Below are 18,539 nucleotides of genomic sequence, written 5' to 3' on the forward strand. Positions count from 1 at the left end.
TATTATATCTACCAAAATTTCTGTGTGTGGTTTTCAGGATAAGGAAAATAAAACCTGTTTCGTAGACGAAGCGGACAGAAACTGCAAGATACCATAACAGCACCGATATTTATTTTTCTGTATCAAGACCTTTTTCTTTTCAAAGTATCACTTAAATTTTGCATTCCCCAGTAAAGGCAAAAGCTAAAAAGCAGAGCCGTGTATATATTTGACTTTGGATATAACATAAACTTAGAAGTTACCTTCTTACATGCTGTGACAGAGCTTCCCAAACTGCTTGCAGAACTGTCTGTGCTGCTGCCTTGGCGCTGTGGGACTTCGGGCATCAGTGGAGATTCCAAGTTGCTGAAGAACAAAAAAAGAAACAAGCCCCCAAAAACCTTTCTAGTGACTCAGCTACGTAAATAACTCCAATAATACCAAAACACAGTTCAGTAAAGAGATATAACTTAGAAAAGAGGAAGCTGTCTATAGTCTCCTTGCTGATTTACTACTACTATTTATTGCTAATTTTCCCTTTTTGGGAGATTCTCCTGAGCTACATACTTTGGATATAAAATAGCAGACTGCTGTCTTTCGAAGACTAGAGGATAGCATAAACTGCTTATAGTCATACCTATCTGTCTTGAATGACACTGTAAAAAGTGATATTAGCTCGTTTTCAGAAGCAGACAGGTTGGAGCAGCAAATGAAATACTTGTTGCATAAATTCATCTTAGTAAACAACAGAGATATTTGCTGCATTTTTACCTGCTAGGATAGAAGTAAAGGGGTGGTGACTAAAATGCAAAAAAACCACAACAGGAGAGCTAGAATTCTGTAACCCAGATGGAATTGCTTGATACATTGCGGGTTTAGAGCAAAGTTAAGTCGTGCTCATACTCTGTTTTGTGAGTCACTTGCAGACAACAAATACATTTACTTTGGGACTGTGCAGATGTGAAGTACAAAACCATAAAGGCAAATTCCCCCATCCAAGTTATTTGCACACACTGCAGGTACCACCTCTCATGCTTTTCTTTTGGAATAGTCCAGGCCAGTCTTGTAAGATCTTCCTTCATAGAATAACCGTAATGTTGCAAGACTAGTGAAGCTTCTCCCTCCTTTACCACTTGATACTGCTTAGGACTAGATATGAATATATCCATTCCCACTGGCAAGTAACTTTGTCAAAAAGAATTTTGCTGATGTGTGTGATGCTCTTCTATAATTATTTAAGAAAAGTATCTAGATGTGCTGGTATTAAAAGAGTGAATGAAAACGATAAAACTAACTCAGTGCTTGTTAATTGCCAGCTGGGGGAAATTTCATGAATCACATGTGAGGATTGAATACCAATGCACAAGTGAGACCAGAGGGTTAACTGACTCCACTTGAAAAGTGTGATAATACTTAATACTCTGGAAGATACCAGCATCCTTTGTATCTAGAAATAGTACTTTTGCCTGTTTACAAAATTCTGCTTCATTGCATAGTAGATAAAGATCACCAGTAACATTTCTGGGCAGTGATTTCTGTGGCATTTCGCAAAGCAAAATAGCATTTTATTGGCCTTATACAGAGTTCTTTAACAGAATGAGGGGCATGAAACATATTAAGTCAGTTCTGGCTTTATATCTTCATTAAAAATAAGCACCTCATATTCAGAGGGTCAAATATTACACGTTAAGTATCCTCCTTGATAAGTCCACATTTAGGTGCAGCCTCTGTAGTAGGTAAAACTCCTAGGAGAGGCTGTGCCCTGCCTCTTTCTGTAAGATGTATCACTCCTGCAATCTAAGAGGAAATCTCAGATCAGGTCTGACCTGTGGGTGGAAGTACAGGGCTCGTTGTTTTGTCCTGCTTTTCACTGAGAGGAAGACTGAGTGGCTTTGCCACTTCTTTTCCCTCCAGAGAGCTGAGATGCCGATAATGACTCTTTGCTCTCGGTTACACCCTGAGCTCTCAGTACACCTGAACTGCCAGTGCATGAAGTGCTGCTGAATCTAAAGGCAACAAAGGGGACAGATTGACCGCTGACTGAAGGTCTTGCTTGGAACTTAATTAAACACTACAAGTAGAATAGTACATTAAAGCATAGCTGGAAAATATAGTTGAAGAGTCACATTCTGGAGAACTAAGAAATCTGTGCTATCTCTGGACAATACTCCAGTAATGGGTAGCACATGACATGCCCCCTACAGAAGTAAATCTCTCCTCCTGGTCATGTGGAGAGTGAAATGTCTGTAAAATCTTCTTAATCCTTTTAAATCTGTGTTCTTCTCAAAATAAGCCCACTTTTCATTTGTAAATATAGAAAATCTTGTTAAAAGTATGTGATGAGTGAAATAAATGTAGACTGCCATTAAATGTTTCCAAAGAGACAAGATTCCATCTCTGACTGAAGTTCAGATAGGAAACGTAACTGCCTGTGGTGTTCCTGAAATCTGGTAAACCTGAATTCTCTTGTCAGGTATCCCAGTCCTCAGCCATGTCCAGCTGATTACTCAGAGCACAGGAAAAATCAGCACCTGTGTTTCACAGGACGAGGGGCAATGCATTTACAAGTGTTTGTAACACTTTCAGGGCTTCTTTTTGTGTGTGTGTATTAGGTTCATGGTCATCTCTAGGTATCACTCAAAGTAGACACGTGGCAGTGCATGCTCACTGATGGAAAAATGAGCACCTAGCTGTGCTTATTTATGCTGGGAGTCTTCCATAACTCAGTGCAGTGTACGAGGTCCTGTCTAGATACCTTCAGATTCACATGCCTATCTTCCAACGTGGAATACAGGTTTGGCTTTTAAACATCTTTTTTTCAGTTATCTCAGACCTCAGTAAAAGTTTCCTCTCTTTTTTTATCCTGTGGGTGCCCCTTCTAAGCTTTCATTTTCAAGAGGTGAGTGATTTCTCAAGAGACCCTCCTCAGGCCATACAGCTCTGCCACCTTCACTCTTCAGCAAAGGCACTAAGATAAACCTACTTTCCATTAACTCCCCAGGGAGAAACTACTCTGTCTTTGAGGAGGTGCCTGCTCTCATTAGTTCCTCAACAGCAGGAAGCTGAGAGAAGCTCTTGCGGAGATGCAGCCAGCTCATCATGGAATGATAGCTCTGCATTCAGGTACTCTTTACTTCCCATTAAGAGTTTACACAAAGCCTGGTCTCTCAAGGCATCTGGCACAGATTGGAGCCTTTACACTACAAGATAAAGAAAGCTGTTGAAGGTTTCAGGTCCCAGTTCTCAAGTTAGCTTGGCTCCCTTGTTTAGTGTGTGATGGAGAAGGCTCATCTGACTTGGAGGTGCTCATCTGACTTGGCTCTGTCGTGAGGTACCTTTGTGACCACAGAGGTAACAAAGAATCTCTGTTGAGGGGCTGCTCATTTGGGGAGTTTTCTTTTGGTGACACGTCCTAATCCACAATTCAGCTTTTGAAACTGGAGTTGGGAACCTGGACCTATGACTCAGTGTTGAGAATGTGCCATTTTCACTTTAACATTTCTATTAACAGAACAGTCTACACAGTCACTAATTTGCTACCAGGTACTGTCTTACTGATTAATGAATTCTGACTGGTAATTTCTTCCCTACAAAGCCAACTGCACTCAAAAAAATATACGCACAAATTTCTTGGAAATTAGAGGACTGTAGTAAATATCTACAAGGTTTATGTCACTAACTATAATAACAATACATCCTCTATTACTGACAAAATGCAAACCAATTTCTTCTCCTTTCCTATGTTGAATAATTCAAAAATACTGACCTCGATGACTCAAGACTTAATCAAAAAACCCACAGCTGCTCCTAAAAATAATTATCTTCTTTGCAGATGTGGCAGATGGTGCTACATGAACTAAGATGAGGTAATTTAAAGAATTCCCCAGGTTATCACTAAAGAAAACTAATCTTGTGAAACAATATCAGAAACTTCAATTTTCTACTATCTTGAACAAGCATAACCAGCTTCCAAAAACTTGCTGTTCAATCATCATTCCTAAAGAGCAATCTCAATAAATTAGTGACCATTATATATATTTTTTGAACCGATCATATTACAGCCTACTGCTTTTCATCTTTACATTATGATTCCTAAACTCAGCATTCTGAATATACAAAACATACCGATCCATGAAAAAGATAATGTTGAAGGAAGTGAACTGAACGAACACAGTGAGGTTTCTCAATGCAATTAACTCCAAGCTATAGTGAGCTGCATTTCTAATGTTTTGCTAATATCTGTACCAAACACCGTGAACAACGAAAAGGGGATGAATGTCATTTTGAAATAGAAGTGAAGAAACCTCGTTTGGAAATAGAAGTGAAAGCACAGCAAAATACCTCAGCATCTTCATACCTTTACCCTCACAAATAAACCCAAAAGCTACTCAGACACTGAAGAAGGCAGCCAAGCTTAATCCAGACCCTAAGCTAGAAGCAGTTTGGAAAGGCATGCAGTGTTCAAACAGCATCTCTGAACTTCAAAGCCTTTTTGAAGTGGACAGGCTAGTTACACTCTTTCCTCATGCTACCTTTCAGATCGTACAGTTTTAAAATTTACCTTTACATGCAAACAGGTCAGCAAAGTCACCAGGAGCGAAATCTTTAGATGTAACAGTGTCAGAGTTACTATTCTAATTCACATAAATGGTTTTTATTCAGTCTGGACCAAGTGTATACTTCAATCAGAGCACAGATGGTTAGTCAAACAGATGCTCTATAAATACCTCAAACAAATGTCTTTCTGATTCTGTTATGGATTTGAAACCCATGTGCAGAATATAATCACTGGCAATATGAGGATCTCATCTTCTAAGGTATTCATAAGCTTGTTTCAGTCTCCCATGGCTGCTACTGAATTCACTTGGAACTGAAAATACTGAATACTTCTCCTCATTGTCTATGCAGTCTAACAGGTTCTTGGGTTTTACTGATCAGTTCACTAAAAAGACTCAAAGTTTAAGGCCTTTATATTCGGGTTGCTCATTTCACAGTGTCTGTTGGGTACTCTTGATTTACATTTTATCTTTTATCAGCGATACAGCTGCAAAAAGGCCAGGTCTTTAGCTACAAGCTGATGAAAAACAGCAGCAGAGAAAAGGCAATGCAAGCTAAGGAACACTTCACAATGCTGAAAGAGCCCTGAATAACCTTTATTCTGCTCCAAATTAAAAAAGTAAACAAATCTAGAAGTCCCTGTAAGCAGTAGCAATTATTACCCTTCTTTCAAATCATGTTTTTAAAATGTTATAAAAGAACAAGTTTCACTGAAGAATAAATGTAAACAAATTAACTGAACGTTATATGATCTATTCAGAAATATTCCTTCCTTCCTGTATTTACTGATTGAATTACTAAAGAAAAAAATAACAAGGCTTTTATGCACAAGTCTGACAAACTCCTCCACGTTCAATAGTTATGGCAGGATATATTCAGCTGAGGGAGCTGACAATCAAATCAGAGAGCTGGCACTCAGGAGCTGAGTGACACACCATTGGGTTGGTGGTTTGGGATGGTTAACCAGACCCTTAAATTCAGGACTGCACGTTCTGGAGATGGACTGAAAGGCACTGTTGAGGGTTCAGCTGGAGGAAAGATACAAAATCTTCTTAAAGGAAGGATTCTTCAAACCAGTTAGTCTGCACATATAGTAATTTAAGTGAGCAGTGCTGATGAGGAAGATGATTTTAGAGGATGCAGACTGAATTCATGACAAACAAGCATTACAGAAACAATAGAATAAGGCAGTTTTATTCCCTCTACAGCAAAGCAATAGGCTTGCTGCTGTTTGAGCCTACTAAGTCAGAAAGAAACAATCTAAAAATCTGAAATATTCTTAAAAAGATGACCCACAAAAATTCCTTATTCACTTAGCATATACAGTTGTACTGTACAACAGTATTGTCCTTGTGCTATAGAAAGGCAAAGGAGGAAACACTTGTTTTTCCTGTCCAGCAAGAATGTTCATGACTGTATACTTATTAAGCCACTTATATTATTACTGTACTTTCAATGGCAATGCCTATTCTTTATATAAAGTTGTTAGTGCAGCACAATGTAACAGTCCAAGTGTGTGATGTTATCTATCTTCTTCCTTTAAAAATAATGGAAAGAACATTGTGGCACAGCTGGAAACCAGTGAAACTTGCTCCAAGTTAAATACATAACAAATGTGCAAGCAGCTCCCGCAGATTTCAGCCAGAAATGGAAATTCTCAGCATTTTTCCAGATGAAATCAAAGATGTTGCCAATTAGATTTTCATGCAGTGAAGCACTGGGTAGTTTTTTGAAGTCTGTTTTATATGTTTCTTGTATCTAAAAACTTGTGTTCACTGACTGCTCTCTCACAAACTGCCAGCTGGGCATTTCGGGAGAACCAGTGGAATGTGACTTAGGAATATACCAGTGTTTTTCATGTGGAGGCTGTAAATCTTGGCTTAACTAGTTTAAATATTTTTTTTTTTACATCTTTTCATATTACCTAGCCAGACTTCACAGTCAAACTTCTCAACCAGCTTTTGTTATCAATCCGTGCAGCGTGATTCTCACTGGGAGCATTGGAGCAACAATAGTCAAATACTGACAAAACAGGCCTCAAAGCACAGCATATGCAATCAAATATTTCACTGTCTGACAACTTTTTTAAAGGGTTACCTTTTAAAGACTTTTAAAAATCTACTTTATAAAAGCTTCTCACTGATTATATTCAAGACAGATATTGAATATTTCTGAAAGGAAGAGAAATGTCACAAAGATGTTCGTAACTTAAAAATAAACGTGAATGTCGTGATTTTATTTGAACAGAAAATGCATGTAGCTAATCAAAACTTGCTAGCTGTTCCCGTGTTTTCCTTTTTAGATTGATTACAAATCAAACAGATTGTACAAGTGGAATTGAAATGTGGTAGGCAGTCAGGATCAGGTGCGTGATCAGAAGGTGAACATTGCTTTCATCCTGTTAATGGAATGTTTCTGATGTCTGCCAGACTTTCTGAAATTCTTTGTATCCAATCTCCCCTGAAATAATAAATCTGGCTTTGGAATTATGAGATTAAGAAAGGGCTGACTTATCCACAGACATTTAAGGGAGAAGTGTGGTAATTTTGGGGGGTTGGGAGAGGAGAGGGTTGGGGGCTGCATTTCAGCCAAATGCCCAAAGATTTAGTTGATATTCTTTCATAGAGAGTCTGCTCTTCTTCCTCTGTTCTCAGAAATAGCGTCACCCAATTCTAACATAATTTCCATAGCTGTGAAAATGAAGGCAATTCATAGTCTATTGTCATTAATTTCTTTGGTCAGGCAGCTTCACCAACATAGCTATATACTGAAAAAATAATGGGTCAAAATGACACTTTTATAGTTGTGATGTCGGTCCCTCCTAAACTCAGTTTCATTATGGTAAATACTTTACTTTCAAAAGTTACCTATCTCATAAATGTATTATTTCTTCAACTCTATTCAGTTTTCCAACCCTTTTTATTTGAAAGGCAGTCAAGTTGGTTTAGATTCCTGCTAAATTTTTCAAAACATCGTTTAGGATTATAATAGAGTTCAGAAAGCAATATGTTTTTACCTTGACTAACGATACCAGAAAATAAAACAATAGTCTAAAAATAAGTGTTTTCATCTGCAATATTCATAGAAATTTCCTATTCTCTTTAATCCAATATTGTTTCTATGACCACCTGCAGTTGCATTCATAAACTATCTAGTTAAAATGTCAGAGTACATTCTGGTTATTTTAATTCCAAGGAACACATTCTGTCATTGCTTATTCACAACAAATCTTACTTCAACATATTTTACACGCCTGAAATATTCCCAAGCAATTCTGATTTACTGCTAATATCCCAAAGGAACACAAATCTTATCAATTTTGATGCTATGTTAATATGTCAATAAATACAATCTGTGTTAACATAGAAAACAAGACCTCAAAACCCACTTGCTTGAAAGAATAGTTTAAAAAAAAAAAAAAAAGCGTAACAGCATTCTCAAAGATGCGAACAAAATGAAGCTGCTTTTAATTAACTTGGCTTCTAATATGATAAAACATGCTTTTATATAATTCTATCAAGATACTGCAAACACTGTCTTTGGTTTAGCTAGCTTCAGTTTGTGAAGCCTGTAATGTGATTAACAGGATTTAGTGGTAGGTAGAAAGGCAACGTTCTCAATTTTATCCTCACTTGTATCAGCACAAAGGTAAGCATGAGATTTCAGACCAAGAAATTAGGATTGAGCTTTTTTGGCAAGACAAGTCCTTCTTCTTTTTATCCCTAAAATCTACTGCCTTTCTAAGTCTACGTGAGGGATGCAGGACATTATCTCTGAGAGCCTAGCAGTGAATCAGGTCAATGAGTTATTAATGTAATTAATCTTTTTCCTTGGTGATACGATGAACCTCAGATTAACTGTAAGACTGTTGTGATACCTGGGCTTGAAATGGTTACCTTGTTCACACTGGGATGCACAAGGTCCAGCAGGACTATCTGCACCAGGGACCGAGCTCAGGAGAAGCTCTCACACAACCTTACCAATACTTGCAGTGTGATTCCAGGAGTGCCTGCTAAATAAGTATTTCTGCATTCACACCTCATGCAGAAATACAGACCCAGACTATGTGCAGACATGAATATTTAGTTATCCACTCTTTAGTTATAGCAGGAGAAGATTTGGTTGCAGAGAATCTGAAAGAGGTTAAGTTGCTCTTTGGCGCCACTTGCTCTTTTTTTCATGCTTGGTCCTTTCAGACAGGAGTGTTTTGATCAGATGTTAGCTCAGGTACAGGCAAGTTCACTTCCATGACAATCTGGAAAAGCTCCTACAGCAACTTCAATGGAACTGACCCTGAGGTTTTATCCCACCAGATGAACAAAAAGGGTGTCTAAATTGAGCCGATGTATCACAGCCATTAGTTTAACCACGCTTCTCTTTAAAAATAAAAACAACACGGCAGCAGGGATTTTTTTGTGTTTTGTGATGCACCCAGAAGTGCCAAAAAAGTAAGAAGGAAGCTAAAAGTACTCTGGGACAGAGATGTTACTCTGCTTCAGCAACAGCCCAGCCCTTTCTGTAAACTTCATTAAGAGTAGAGGTTGCCTCTTCTTCCACTTCCATGTCTTTGAGTGTGTTTAAGTTTTACTCTGATCAACACTGCAAAGTCTAAGTTCTTTCAGTTCAGATGATCAAAAAAAAGGTATGCACTTAAATCCAGGTTTATGATCTGTCACTATTTTTTTTTCAGTAGTTACTCAATTATTTTTCTAATACATGATACCTTAAAAGCCTTGTCCTTACAAGCCTCGCCTTCCGCATCAGAAAATCACCTGTTGCAAATACCTGCCTATTTATGGATTAATTTTACTTGTATGACGTAAAAATCTGCTACTGATGGTAGTACCAAAAGACACCTCTCTCTCATAGTCAGATGTGCTGTTCCACACTGTACAGAATCGATTTCCATAATCTTAAAAGTATGGCTATACTTGTAAAAGTACCAAAACTTGGTGCTTGGTAACTATACCGACATTTAAATTGCATCGTGTGAACCCTGATACAGTTCATAGATGCCACTTTCAGGAATGTGGATAATGTGACCACGGGATTTCACTGAATTTATGGCATGTATTATGGTTAGGATTGAATTTATTGGCAGACACGATGTGATCACTTAACTAAGCTCCTTAATAGCAGGGCTATTACTTCTGTGTTTCCACATATTCAAGAAGCAATTATTTTTTATTCCTATTGAGGGGAGGGTCTTATTCCAGAATTTATGTAAGGATAATGAGTTTTCATTTCAACATCACAGCACACAAACCTTTCCCTTTTAAAAATAAATGACCTGTTCGTTTTTATTAGAAGTCTACAGTGGTAAAACACATTTTTCACTGAGAAGGAAGACATTGCCCTGACAACATAGAAGAGAAACAATCCATAAGCATGTTGTTGAACCGTTACCCTGCTGATTTGATCTCTTCAAGTTGAAATAGCATAGACAGTTATAAATTAATCTTGGGGGAAAAGGATTCAGACCTAATTTAAACACAATTCTGAAAACTAAGAGACACCATTTCTTTCTCCCTTTAATATTCTGAAGAGGCACTGCCTGTAATAAACAGGTCCACTGCCCATAGATGAAATTCTGATAACTCTGCAATCTCACAGGGACTACATGAGGACCATGGAAGTTTTTCACTGCTGGAAGAAAATTGAAGTCCCATGGAACTCTGTGCATCTTCCTGTTTAAAAAATTTTATATATACACATACCACAACAATGTCTTAGTTCAGTGAATTCCAGTTTTCCAGCAATTCATATAATAGATCAAAACTTTTCCAGAAAACAAAAAAAAAGCTCCCCTAACACTTGGAAGCTGGTTATTGCAAGTGCATGGAGCCAGCTTAGGATGGAGTGTGGAGGGCAGGTCCCCAGGGTTAAAAGTGACTACTGAGGGTTATACAGGACTTATTGGACAGTTCTGAATTTCAATAGCAGGGAAATATAAACTGCAGCATAAAGTTCTGTGTTAGAAGTTTTAGAAAAGTCTCTCAGCTATAAATTACATTTGGTCAAGACTTAGAAAGGAAACTATCTTATGTAGCCCTCAAGAATAGTTAGATATATAATAGATTGTGATGCCACAACCAAGAGGAAACATAGCTTTGATAAAAAACACTGACTACCTATTATGTGCCACGGGCATTGGCAGTAGCCAGATATTTAATAACAATCAGGCAAGTCTTGAAGAAAATTAATGATGGAAACTAAAAAGATTGATTAAAACAATCCAAAAGTTTCAAAATTCAAAGTGGGCACCAAATAAATTCCCCAATCGTAGTACTAATCTGCACATGCTAAATTTTTAGTTCTTATAAAAAGCAAACCAGAAATATGCACTATAGGTTTTTCTCTCTGTTTTCAGTGAAGCAGGAGGAAGGGAAGGTGTACTGTACGTGCATAAGCAAAGAGATTTTTAAAAAGTTGGGAAAAAAACCCACAAGTTTCTGACATTGAGCTCTGGATAGATGTGGCTTTTCAAAGTGCATCACCCCCACAAGTGCCAGGCAGGCTTTCCCTTCCTGCTTCTCCCCAGAGAGCACAGCCAGGAGCCTGCACAATACATCAGGAGAGGGGGAGCTGCTGCTTCATTTTATTCAGTGAGCTGGTAATTAAACCGATTGTTTCGCTGTAGAAGTTTAATTAATTTTTCTCCTTCTTTTGAGAAAAAAAAAACCTAAAACTGCCCGTTCTGCTTCTGATTGTCTGCTCTCGACTGCGTGGCTCTTGGTGCTTGCTTTCCTGGTTTTTCATGTTGATGATGCAGATAAATCTATCCCTCCTTCTCGGGGAGTAGCTGAAGAAACAAGATGTAGCAAGGAAGACCAAAGTGATTAACATAGGACTGAGGAAGGAGATGGCAAAACCTCCATGGCCTAATGAGTGCTCCTACAGCAATTAAGGGAAGGAGGTCATAGCCTAAATGATACACAAAATAAACGGCAGAGCAACAACTGATGGATGTTTCAAACTGTCCCAGTTGTTAGTGCTTCTCCAGGCCATCCTAGGGGAAGGGATGTTTGAGGAAGGACAGGATTGAGCCCAGAAGGACAAGGGTTGATACGTATTTTCAGACTGAATGGACACTGTTACAAGCATTGCAGTCAGACGGGGAGAAGTGATGCATGGAATTGGAGCAGGAACTAAAAGAGGAGATTAATGAATGTTTTCAGGAAAAAGAAGTCTGAAGTTCATGTGAGAGGCTGGGGTAGGGTGGATTAAAGAATTCAGAACAGATGAGATTGGTAAAATAAAGGAAAAAGTGGAGATGCAAGTCTGGAAATAAGCAGTAGGGTTTTGTCACTGCAGTGCACATTGGGTTAGTGAAACAAAGCATGGAAATAATATGATTAATTTCTTTACAACTTCTGCAAGTCTCCCTCCTCCTGTTACCCAACAGTCCCACTCCTCAAGGGATAAGAATCCTCATCCATAGACTTATAACCTTTGGCAATTGAAGTTCCTTCTGGTTTTAGCTGATTTTTTTCTCCCCTGACCTCACTCTCATCTCTGAGAATTGTTGCCTATGTTTAACAACACAGGTTAACCAGGTTAATGAACTGTTTAAAGTAATTCCCCATGAAAACAGGGCACAGCATGTTGCTTCAAGAATTCCCACCACTGACAATCAAACTAACATTGTAAGAAGTTGGTGAATGTTGAAAATTACCAGAGAGCATTAGATAAATTTTCTGGCCACTCCACTCATAACATCTGGTAAATTCATCTGCTAATTTGCAAATGAAAAGCATATACCCAGCAAGTATTAAACTGATTCCCCTGGTTGGGCTGCAGAGCTGGTTCTGCATGAGTGAACAAAAACAAATTTCATCCTCATATGTGACACCAGCTGCTGTCCTAATGCATGTAGTTCTCTTGATAATGAGAGTTCTGACATTACACTCTAGTTCAGGGGATTTCTTTATTTGCCCTCTTTTATTTAAATAATATTTTTAATACACTTGGTTCTCCTTTACTCACAGAGGTGGAAAAATCTGGAGAACAGACTGGTAAGCTTTGTGGCCTCTGTGCTCAGTCTCAGAGAACACCTCCCATCACCCTGAGTAGTTGCCTTCACCTATTTCATTTCACTCATCACTGACAATTCTTCAAGATACATTTTTAGTATTTAGTCTTGCTTATGTGCTGCTGTTATGTCTGCTCTATTTTTGTCGTCATTCTATTTTCTGTAATGATTTATTCAAATTAATTGTTACCTGTAGCTTGGCCCCACTGCTGTTGTGGAGTCTTCGCCTGCAATCTTGTCTCCTTAAAGGATCAAAGTTTTATTTGATTCGTTCCTAAAAGCATCTTAGCACAAAGCCACCAAATCTGATTTCTCTGTTACACAAGATGCAGGCTGCTTTGCTGGACCACGAGAGCAGCTGTGAGCTCTGCCAGTGACAGAGTGTAAGTTCCCAGTGGCACTGAGCGTGTGCCACCTGCCTGCTGCCTGTAAGGGAGCTCTGATCCAGCCCTGGCTTTTGGATATCTCCTCTCAGCTTTGAACATCCCAACTTCCCTCTTTACATCTGCCCTAGAACGTTCATCAAATCCAAACAACGCTTGGTTTCCAGCAGGATCCTGTAAAACCAGTAAGGCTTTTCTTAGCCATTCTCTGTGCAGTACGTGCCACACACTGGGTATAACTGAGGTGTAGCACAGATCATTTCGGGGTGCTGGCACAACACCTCTTGCAGAGCAAGTTTCTCAGAAATAGCCAGACTTTCTTTGGAGGTGACTTTTTCACTTTTTAGAATAGAAAAAATTGCTGCTTCTCATCTCTGAGTGAATATGCATTTTAATTCTTCCGAATTATCATTCAGTCTAATGTTGCTTCTAAGCCCTTCTAGTGCTGCTTCCAGTTCTGAATTGAAGAACTCTTTTAATTCCTCTGTTTCTTTCTAGTATTCACACAAAAGGTGTCTTGAAAGTAGAAGCCACTACAAAAGAGATGTCTGAAGACTTTTATTTTTCAGGTAAGGTTGCTGTCAGATGTACAGGGTTGGTCAAAAATTGCATATGTGTAAAGGTTTAGTTTCGTTAGCTTGAGCAGAGAAACTGCAGTTTTACCTAAAGGGGTGGTTGTATGTCCTTAGGCATCTGTGCAACAGCATCCCAGATAGTCACTGAGTAACAAAGGGGACAGAAACACAAGTTCCTGCCTCATATGTAAAAAGTTCTAGCATTTTTATTCCTGTCTCTTGCCTGAAGAGGCAAAGTTCAAGCTGGTATGCTTAAGATATTAATGTGGGGGTTTTTTCCCCCTCCACCATAAAAACAATGAACCAAACCCAAAACACCCACCACAAACAAACAAACAAACAAAAACCCCCAAACAGTAAGTCATTATAGACCACACTTGCAGCTTCCCAATTGCAACCTGCACCAAAAATGCCTTTTAGCTGCCTGAAGAAAAAGTGGCAGCTGCCAGTTCTGTGCAGTTCTCTGCAGTTGCTCATCTGGACCCCCAGGCTGAGTGTTCGCTGCAAGCTACTGCTAGAAATGCTAATTATCAGTGGATGCCCAAAGGCCACCGTCCTGCCCTGCTGTGCTCCACAGCAACATCCTCACCTGGGGCTTACATTTTTTTGCCTTCAGATATGGAGGCCAAAGGAAGGGAAGGCCCTGAGCAGGAATTAACCTGCACCCTGAGTTTCTGCTGAACTCAGGGACTGGTCGTAATGTGGGATAGGCAAGTCAGCAGGTGGGCAGAGCTGTGGCCTTGGTTTAGGAGGATGTGTGTAGGTGGGTAAGATCAGGCATGAACAGCCACAGAAACATGTCAGAGACCGAAATGATTCCGAAGGGAAGATGCAAAATGCACTTGATTTATAAGAGTTTGACAGTGAAAACTTTCTGTGGTGAGGTTTGTAAAGCTAACTCCTCAACAGCTGCTGTAGCTTGATGTCAATTAAAAGTTGCCTAAATATTTTATGGTGGGAATAATGAGCTGAAGCTGTATGATGACAAGTTATCTGCCCCCTGGCTTCCCAGGTATGCTTTTTTCAGATCAGAGTCCTCTGATCCTTATTCACAGACACAAAGTATGAAGCTTACCACTGTTCAGCAAAGAAAGGGTTACCTTGATTAACAAATAATAAGCAGCTGTCCACATACCAGCCTCAGGAGTTAAAAGGGATGAAAGGCAGAACTGTGCTTCTGGGTATAGGGAAGTCTGACTTGCTTGAGCTGTGGGAAGAGAATTACTCTTCAGGAAGAAGGAAGAGGTATGTAGCTCACATGAGCAAGATTAGCCTTGGCCTTTCTACAGAAATAGGCAATATTATCTGGGTAATAGGCCTATAGCTGGGGTGAAGAGATGAACAGATGGCAGAGCTCTGGTATAGAGTAGGATTGGTTTCCTCAGTTCCTTCGTGCAGTGATGAAAAAACCTAGCAACAATAGTGTGGAGTTGGAAGATGGCTGTATGACTATAAGGAAGTAAATTTGTAACAATGAGAACAAGACCACAAGCGAGGAAAGCAGAAGCTTGTCTAACTCTTAATATCTTTAAGGCTGTCTCTTTGGAATATCTGTTTATCCTGGGGTCAAGACTGCATTCTAGCAAATTTTCCTTATGGAGTGTGAAATATGGGATGTCATATCAGATAACCTAAAAGTCTCTTTGGCCTTGAACTCTGTGTCCCTCTCTCTTTCAGATTGTTGCTTCCCATAAAATACTGAAGTTTGTACAATCTCTTTGTTATTCAGTGGGCAAAAAATTGCATGTAAAATAACTAGCCATGATCAACAACAATAAGAGCTAAATCCTTCTCATTTCTCCCTGAAATGCCAGGAGAGAAATCGTAAAGGACTATTTCTAGATTAGGCAGTTCAGATCAAAGTAGAAAACATTATTAAGCCTCAGTCAGTAAATGTTTATTGATACGAAGCACTACTTAATCCACTTTCTCTCTGAAGGGTTGCTTTAAAGCTTTTTGTCTTCTTCAAGCAAATAAAAGCAATTTCTACTGCAAGTAATTATTGCCCACTTAGGTGTCCTCGTGCGTCCCTTTCCTCCCCAACCCCCCAACTAGTTCCTCCTGCGCGTTCAGGTAGCTCTATATTGTTTCTTCCTTTCAAGGCTGTGCTTTCTCCAAACTTTGTTTCTATCGGGTTATTACCACTCATTAAGACACTGCACTGACCACTCATTAAGACACCGCACTGGAAGCAACTAAACCAAACCGAACTGTCATGATTTGCAATATATGCTTTTTATCTCTGATAGTCTGTATCATACTTAAACGGCACAATTTCTGTACCACTTGTCTGCCTGCCACCGTCAAGATGCAATTTGCTTGTGATTGTTAAAAATTATGCCTAAACCACATCTCGCATCTCCGGTAGGCTACTGCTGTCTGTGCATCCATTTCCGTCTCGAAGGAAGTTTTGCTCTAATCTGTTGTTCATAACCACTATAAATACACGCACGTTCGGTGGAGCCAGAACAGCAGAAGTACAGTGATTTTTTTTTTTTTTTTCCTTTTTTTGGAGATTTTTTCTTTCAGATAAGAATACGACTTAATAGGTTGCGGACACGCGCCGCTGTGATTTGAGCACAATATCCTAAAGGTATTATCAAGCACTAATTAACTTACCGACTCCCTTTAGGCGCTACGGTGCGAAAAACCAGCCGTGTTAGAGACAAATTCAGATGGCAACGTTCTATTTTTCCTTGTCTCCTGTAAGGAAAAGCCCTCTAACCCCCGCTCTCCCCGGCGGGGCGCTCACCTCCCCTGCCGGCGGGATGCTCAGCTCACCTCACCTCCCGGCAGGTGCGGCGCGTCCCCCGCCCCTCCGCAGCCCAACGCGGATTCCCGGCTCGGCTCCGCTCCCTGCGGGCACGGCGGGAGCGCGGCTCGGGGGGCACCTCAGCCCGGGGTGTGGGGGGATCCTCGGGGCCGGCGCTCCGCGGGAGCAGCAGGACCCGTGGGCTGGCTCGGCGGTCGCTGCCGTGGCCCGGGCGGGCGCGGCGGCCCCGATCGCGCAGGCGGCGGAGAGCGGGGAGGGGCGCGGGCCCTACCTGGGGGCGGCGGGCGGGGGCTGCCCGGCCATGGCTGGACCCTCCGCTCCGCTCCGGCGGGCTCCGGGCAGGCGACAGCGCGGCCCCGGCGCGATGCGGCGGCGGCACCGGCACCTCCCGGCCCTGCCCTCTGCTCACTCCTCCCTCCCACGCCCGCCCCGCCGCCTCTCCCGTTCTTCCCTCCCTCGCCCGCTGCGCTCTCCTCCCGGACACCGCATCCTGGGGGGAACCCCGTCCCCTGCTCTCTCCGCACCTGGGAGTCGCCGCCTGGCCGCGGGTGACCGGCCGGGACATGCGGGAGGGATGCAGCGGCCGGGGTCTGTGCCGCCGGAGCGATGTAGCGCCCGCACCGGGATCGGGGCGGCCGCACAAGTTGCTGGCGTGTTGAGCTCCGTCTGCGGTGTGGGAACGAGGACGTGACAGCGAGGTGCCGGGTGACTCCAGCGAGGAACTGGCGATGGTTGCCGAGTCCTCCTTACGAATGTCATGATGTTCTTTCGAGCCCCAGCCCCGTAAACCATGTGATTTAAATGACAGGGGTTTCTTTCTGTTTAGGTGTGAGACTCAAGCGTTTAGAAAAGGACCCTACTGAGTTAACTATAACTTACGTCTTGCTTTAAGCACCTTTAGGTTGTTTTATTTGGTTACTTTCAGCAAAGTTCCCTCTCCCCTCCTCCCCTTGTTTGTTTGTTTATTGGTTGGTTGGTTTTTCAAAAAAATACTGAGTGTCCTGTGGCTTGGCTCTATTGTGTTTGCATAACCATGTCGGAGAATCTGTGCAGTACAAATGATTAGAACTGGTCTGTAGTCATGGAGAGGTGAGATGAAAAGCACCTGAATCACAGGTGATGCATGATTTGAGTTTTGAACCCAGAGCTAGAGAGGACATGGAGCCTCCTGGGTTCAGCAGGACTCCTTTGGCTCAGGTGTGAAATTTGCAGGGCTTGAGACAACTGTCGCGACCTTGATGCTGCACGATTCTCCTTTTGCTGAGACTTGTTTTCAGTAAGTTTAGGATCTAGGCCAAAGCCCAAGATCTGCTCTGTCCAGTGAGGTGATGAGTATTATCCTTTTGTTAGTTACGTAGCAAACACTGCACTCAACAGAGAAATTCAATAGTAAAACCATGGCAAGAACTTACACATACCCACAAATACTGCTGAAAGCTCGACTCCTGTATGGTGAGCCCTTTTCTTTAGTCGTTGCTCTGTTCAGAGATTTGATGAGTGAATTCAAAGGCAAAGAGAAAGGGCAGGTTACAAGGGCAATAAATCCATGCCTGGACAACCATCTTTTTCTTTTTTCCCCCTGCAACAAAGACTCAGCGTTTCTCTTCTTTAAATACATCATTCCTGTGACTTTTCTATACTTTGCTATTCCCTTTAGTTGGCACGTTATGAAATCGTGAAGTTTAGTGAGTTTTGGAAGGGCCTGGGGCATGCAGAGAGAATTATTTTATGCATTGAATCAGGTTTTGTTCTCTGTTCCAATTTAAAAAGCAGAAATTTCTTAAACCAACTTTACAACCAGAGGCATGGTAGCATTTAACTACTGAACCAACATTTTTCATTGTTAAGAAGGGCTACCTGAAGCGTTTGTTCTTGGTGACTTTGGCATAACCAAGAGGAGGAAGTTTCATCTTAATTTTTAAATACCTCTTTAGACTTTGTTGTAAGGATATGGATGACCCCTTCTGTCAGCTTGTGAAGTGACAGCTGGGAGATGGCAAGTTTAATATCTGCATTGTGGTGGTGAAGGGTAAATGGGAATCAAAGCCAAGGGAAATCTTGGGTTTTAAATGTAAACCGGAGAAGCTGAGGAAACTAAGAGACATAACAGCCTCTGAGGGGAGTGTTTGAGACATTCTGACCTTTTCTGCCAGCCCATCTAACAGCATAGAGACCTGAGATATCTTTCTGAGTGACTGAAAAGTCCTGAAGTCCAGATCCACACATACCTGCAGCTTTAC

At 41.0% G+C, this 18,539-nt stretch overlaps 1 protein-coding gene across 3 annotated transcripts in view; it reads right to left on the bottom strand.

The window, feature by feature from the left end:
- Positions 1 to 16,992, bottom strand: part of SPHKAP (SPHK1 interactor, AKAP domain containing) — a 63,066-nt gene extending 46,074 nt beyond the window's left edge. For all 3 annotated transcript variants that reach the window (XR_003573161.1, XM_027900900.1, XM_027900899.1), the window contains exons 1-2: positions 16,846 to 16,992; positions 243 to 349 (exon numbers count right to left, since the gene is read on the bottom strand). Coding sequence is in view for 2 of the 3 variants with exons in the window: in XM_027900900.1 (XP_027756701.1) it covers positions 243 to 349; positions 16,846 to 16,864 (126 nt within the window). In the remaining variant the exon portion in view is untranslated. The remainder of the gene's footprint in view (positions 1 to 242; positions 350 to 16,845) is intronic.
- Between the last annotated feature and the right edge of the window lie 1,547 nt (positions 16,993 to 18,539).

Source organism: Empidonax traillii, unplaced genomic scaffold (assembly GCF_003031625.1).
Source record: "Empidonax traillii isolate 1590-97213 ecotype Southwest subspecies unplaced genomic scaffold, ASM303162v1 scaffold755:size778197, whole genome shotgun sequence".
Taxonomy (NCBI): domain Eukaryota; kingdom Metazoa; phylum Chordata; class Aves; order Passeriformes; family Tyrannidae; genus Empidonax; species Empidonax traillii.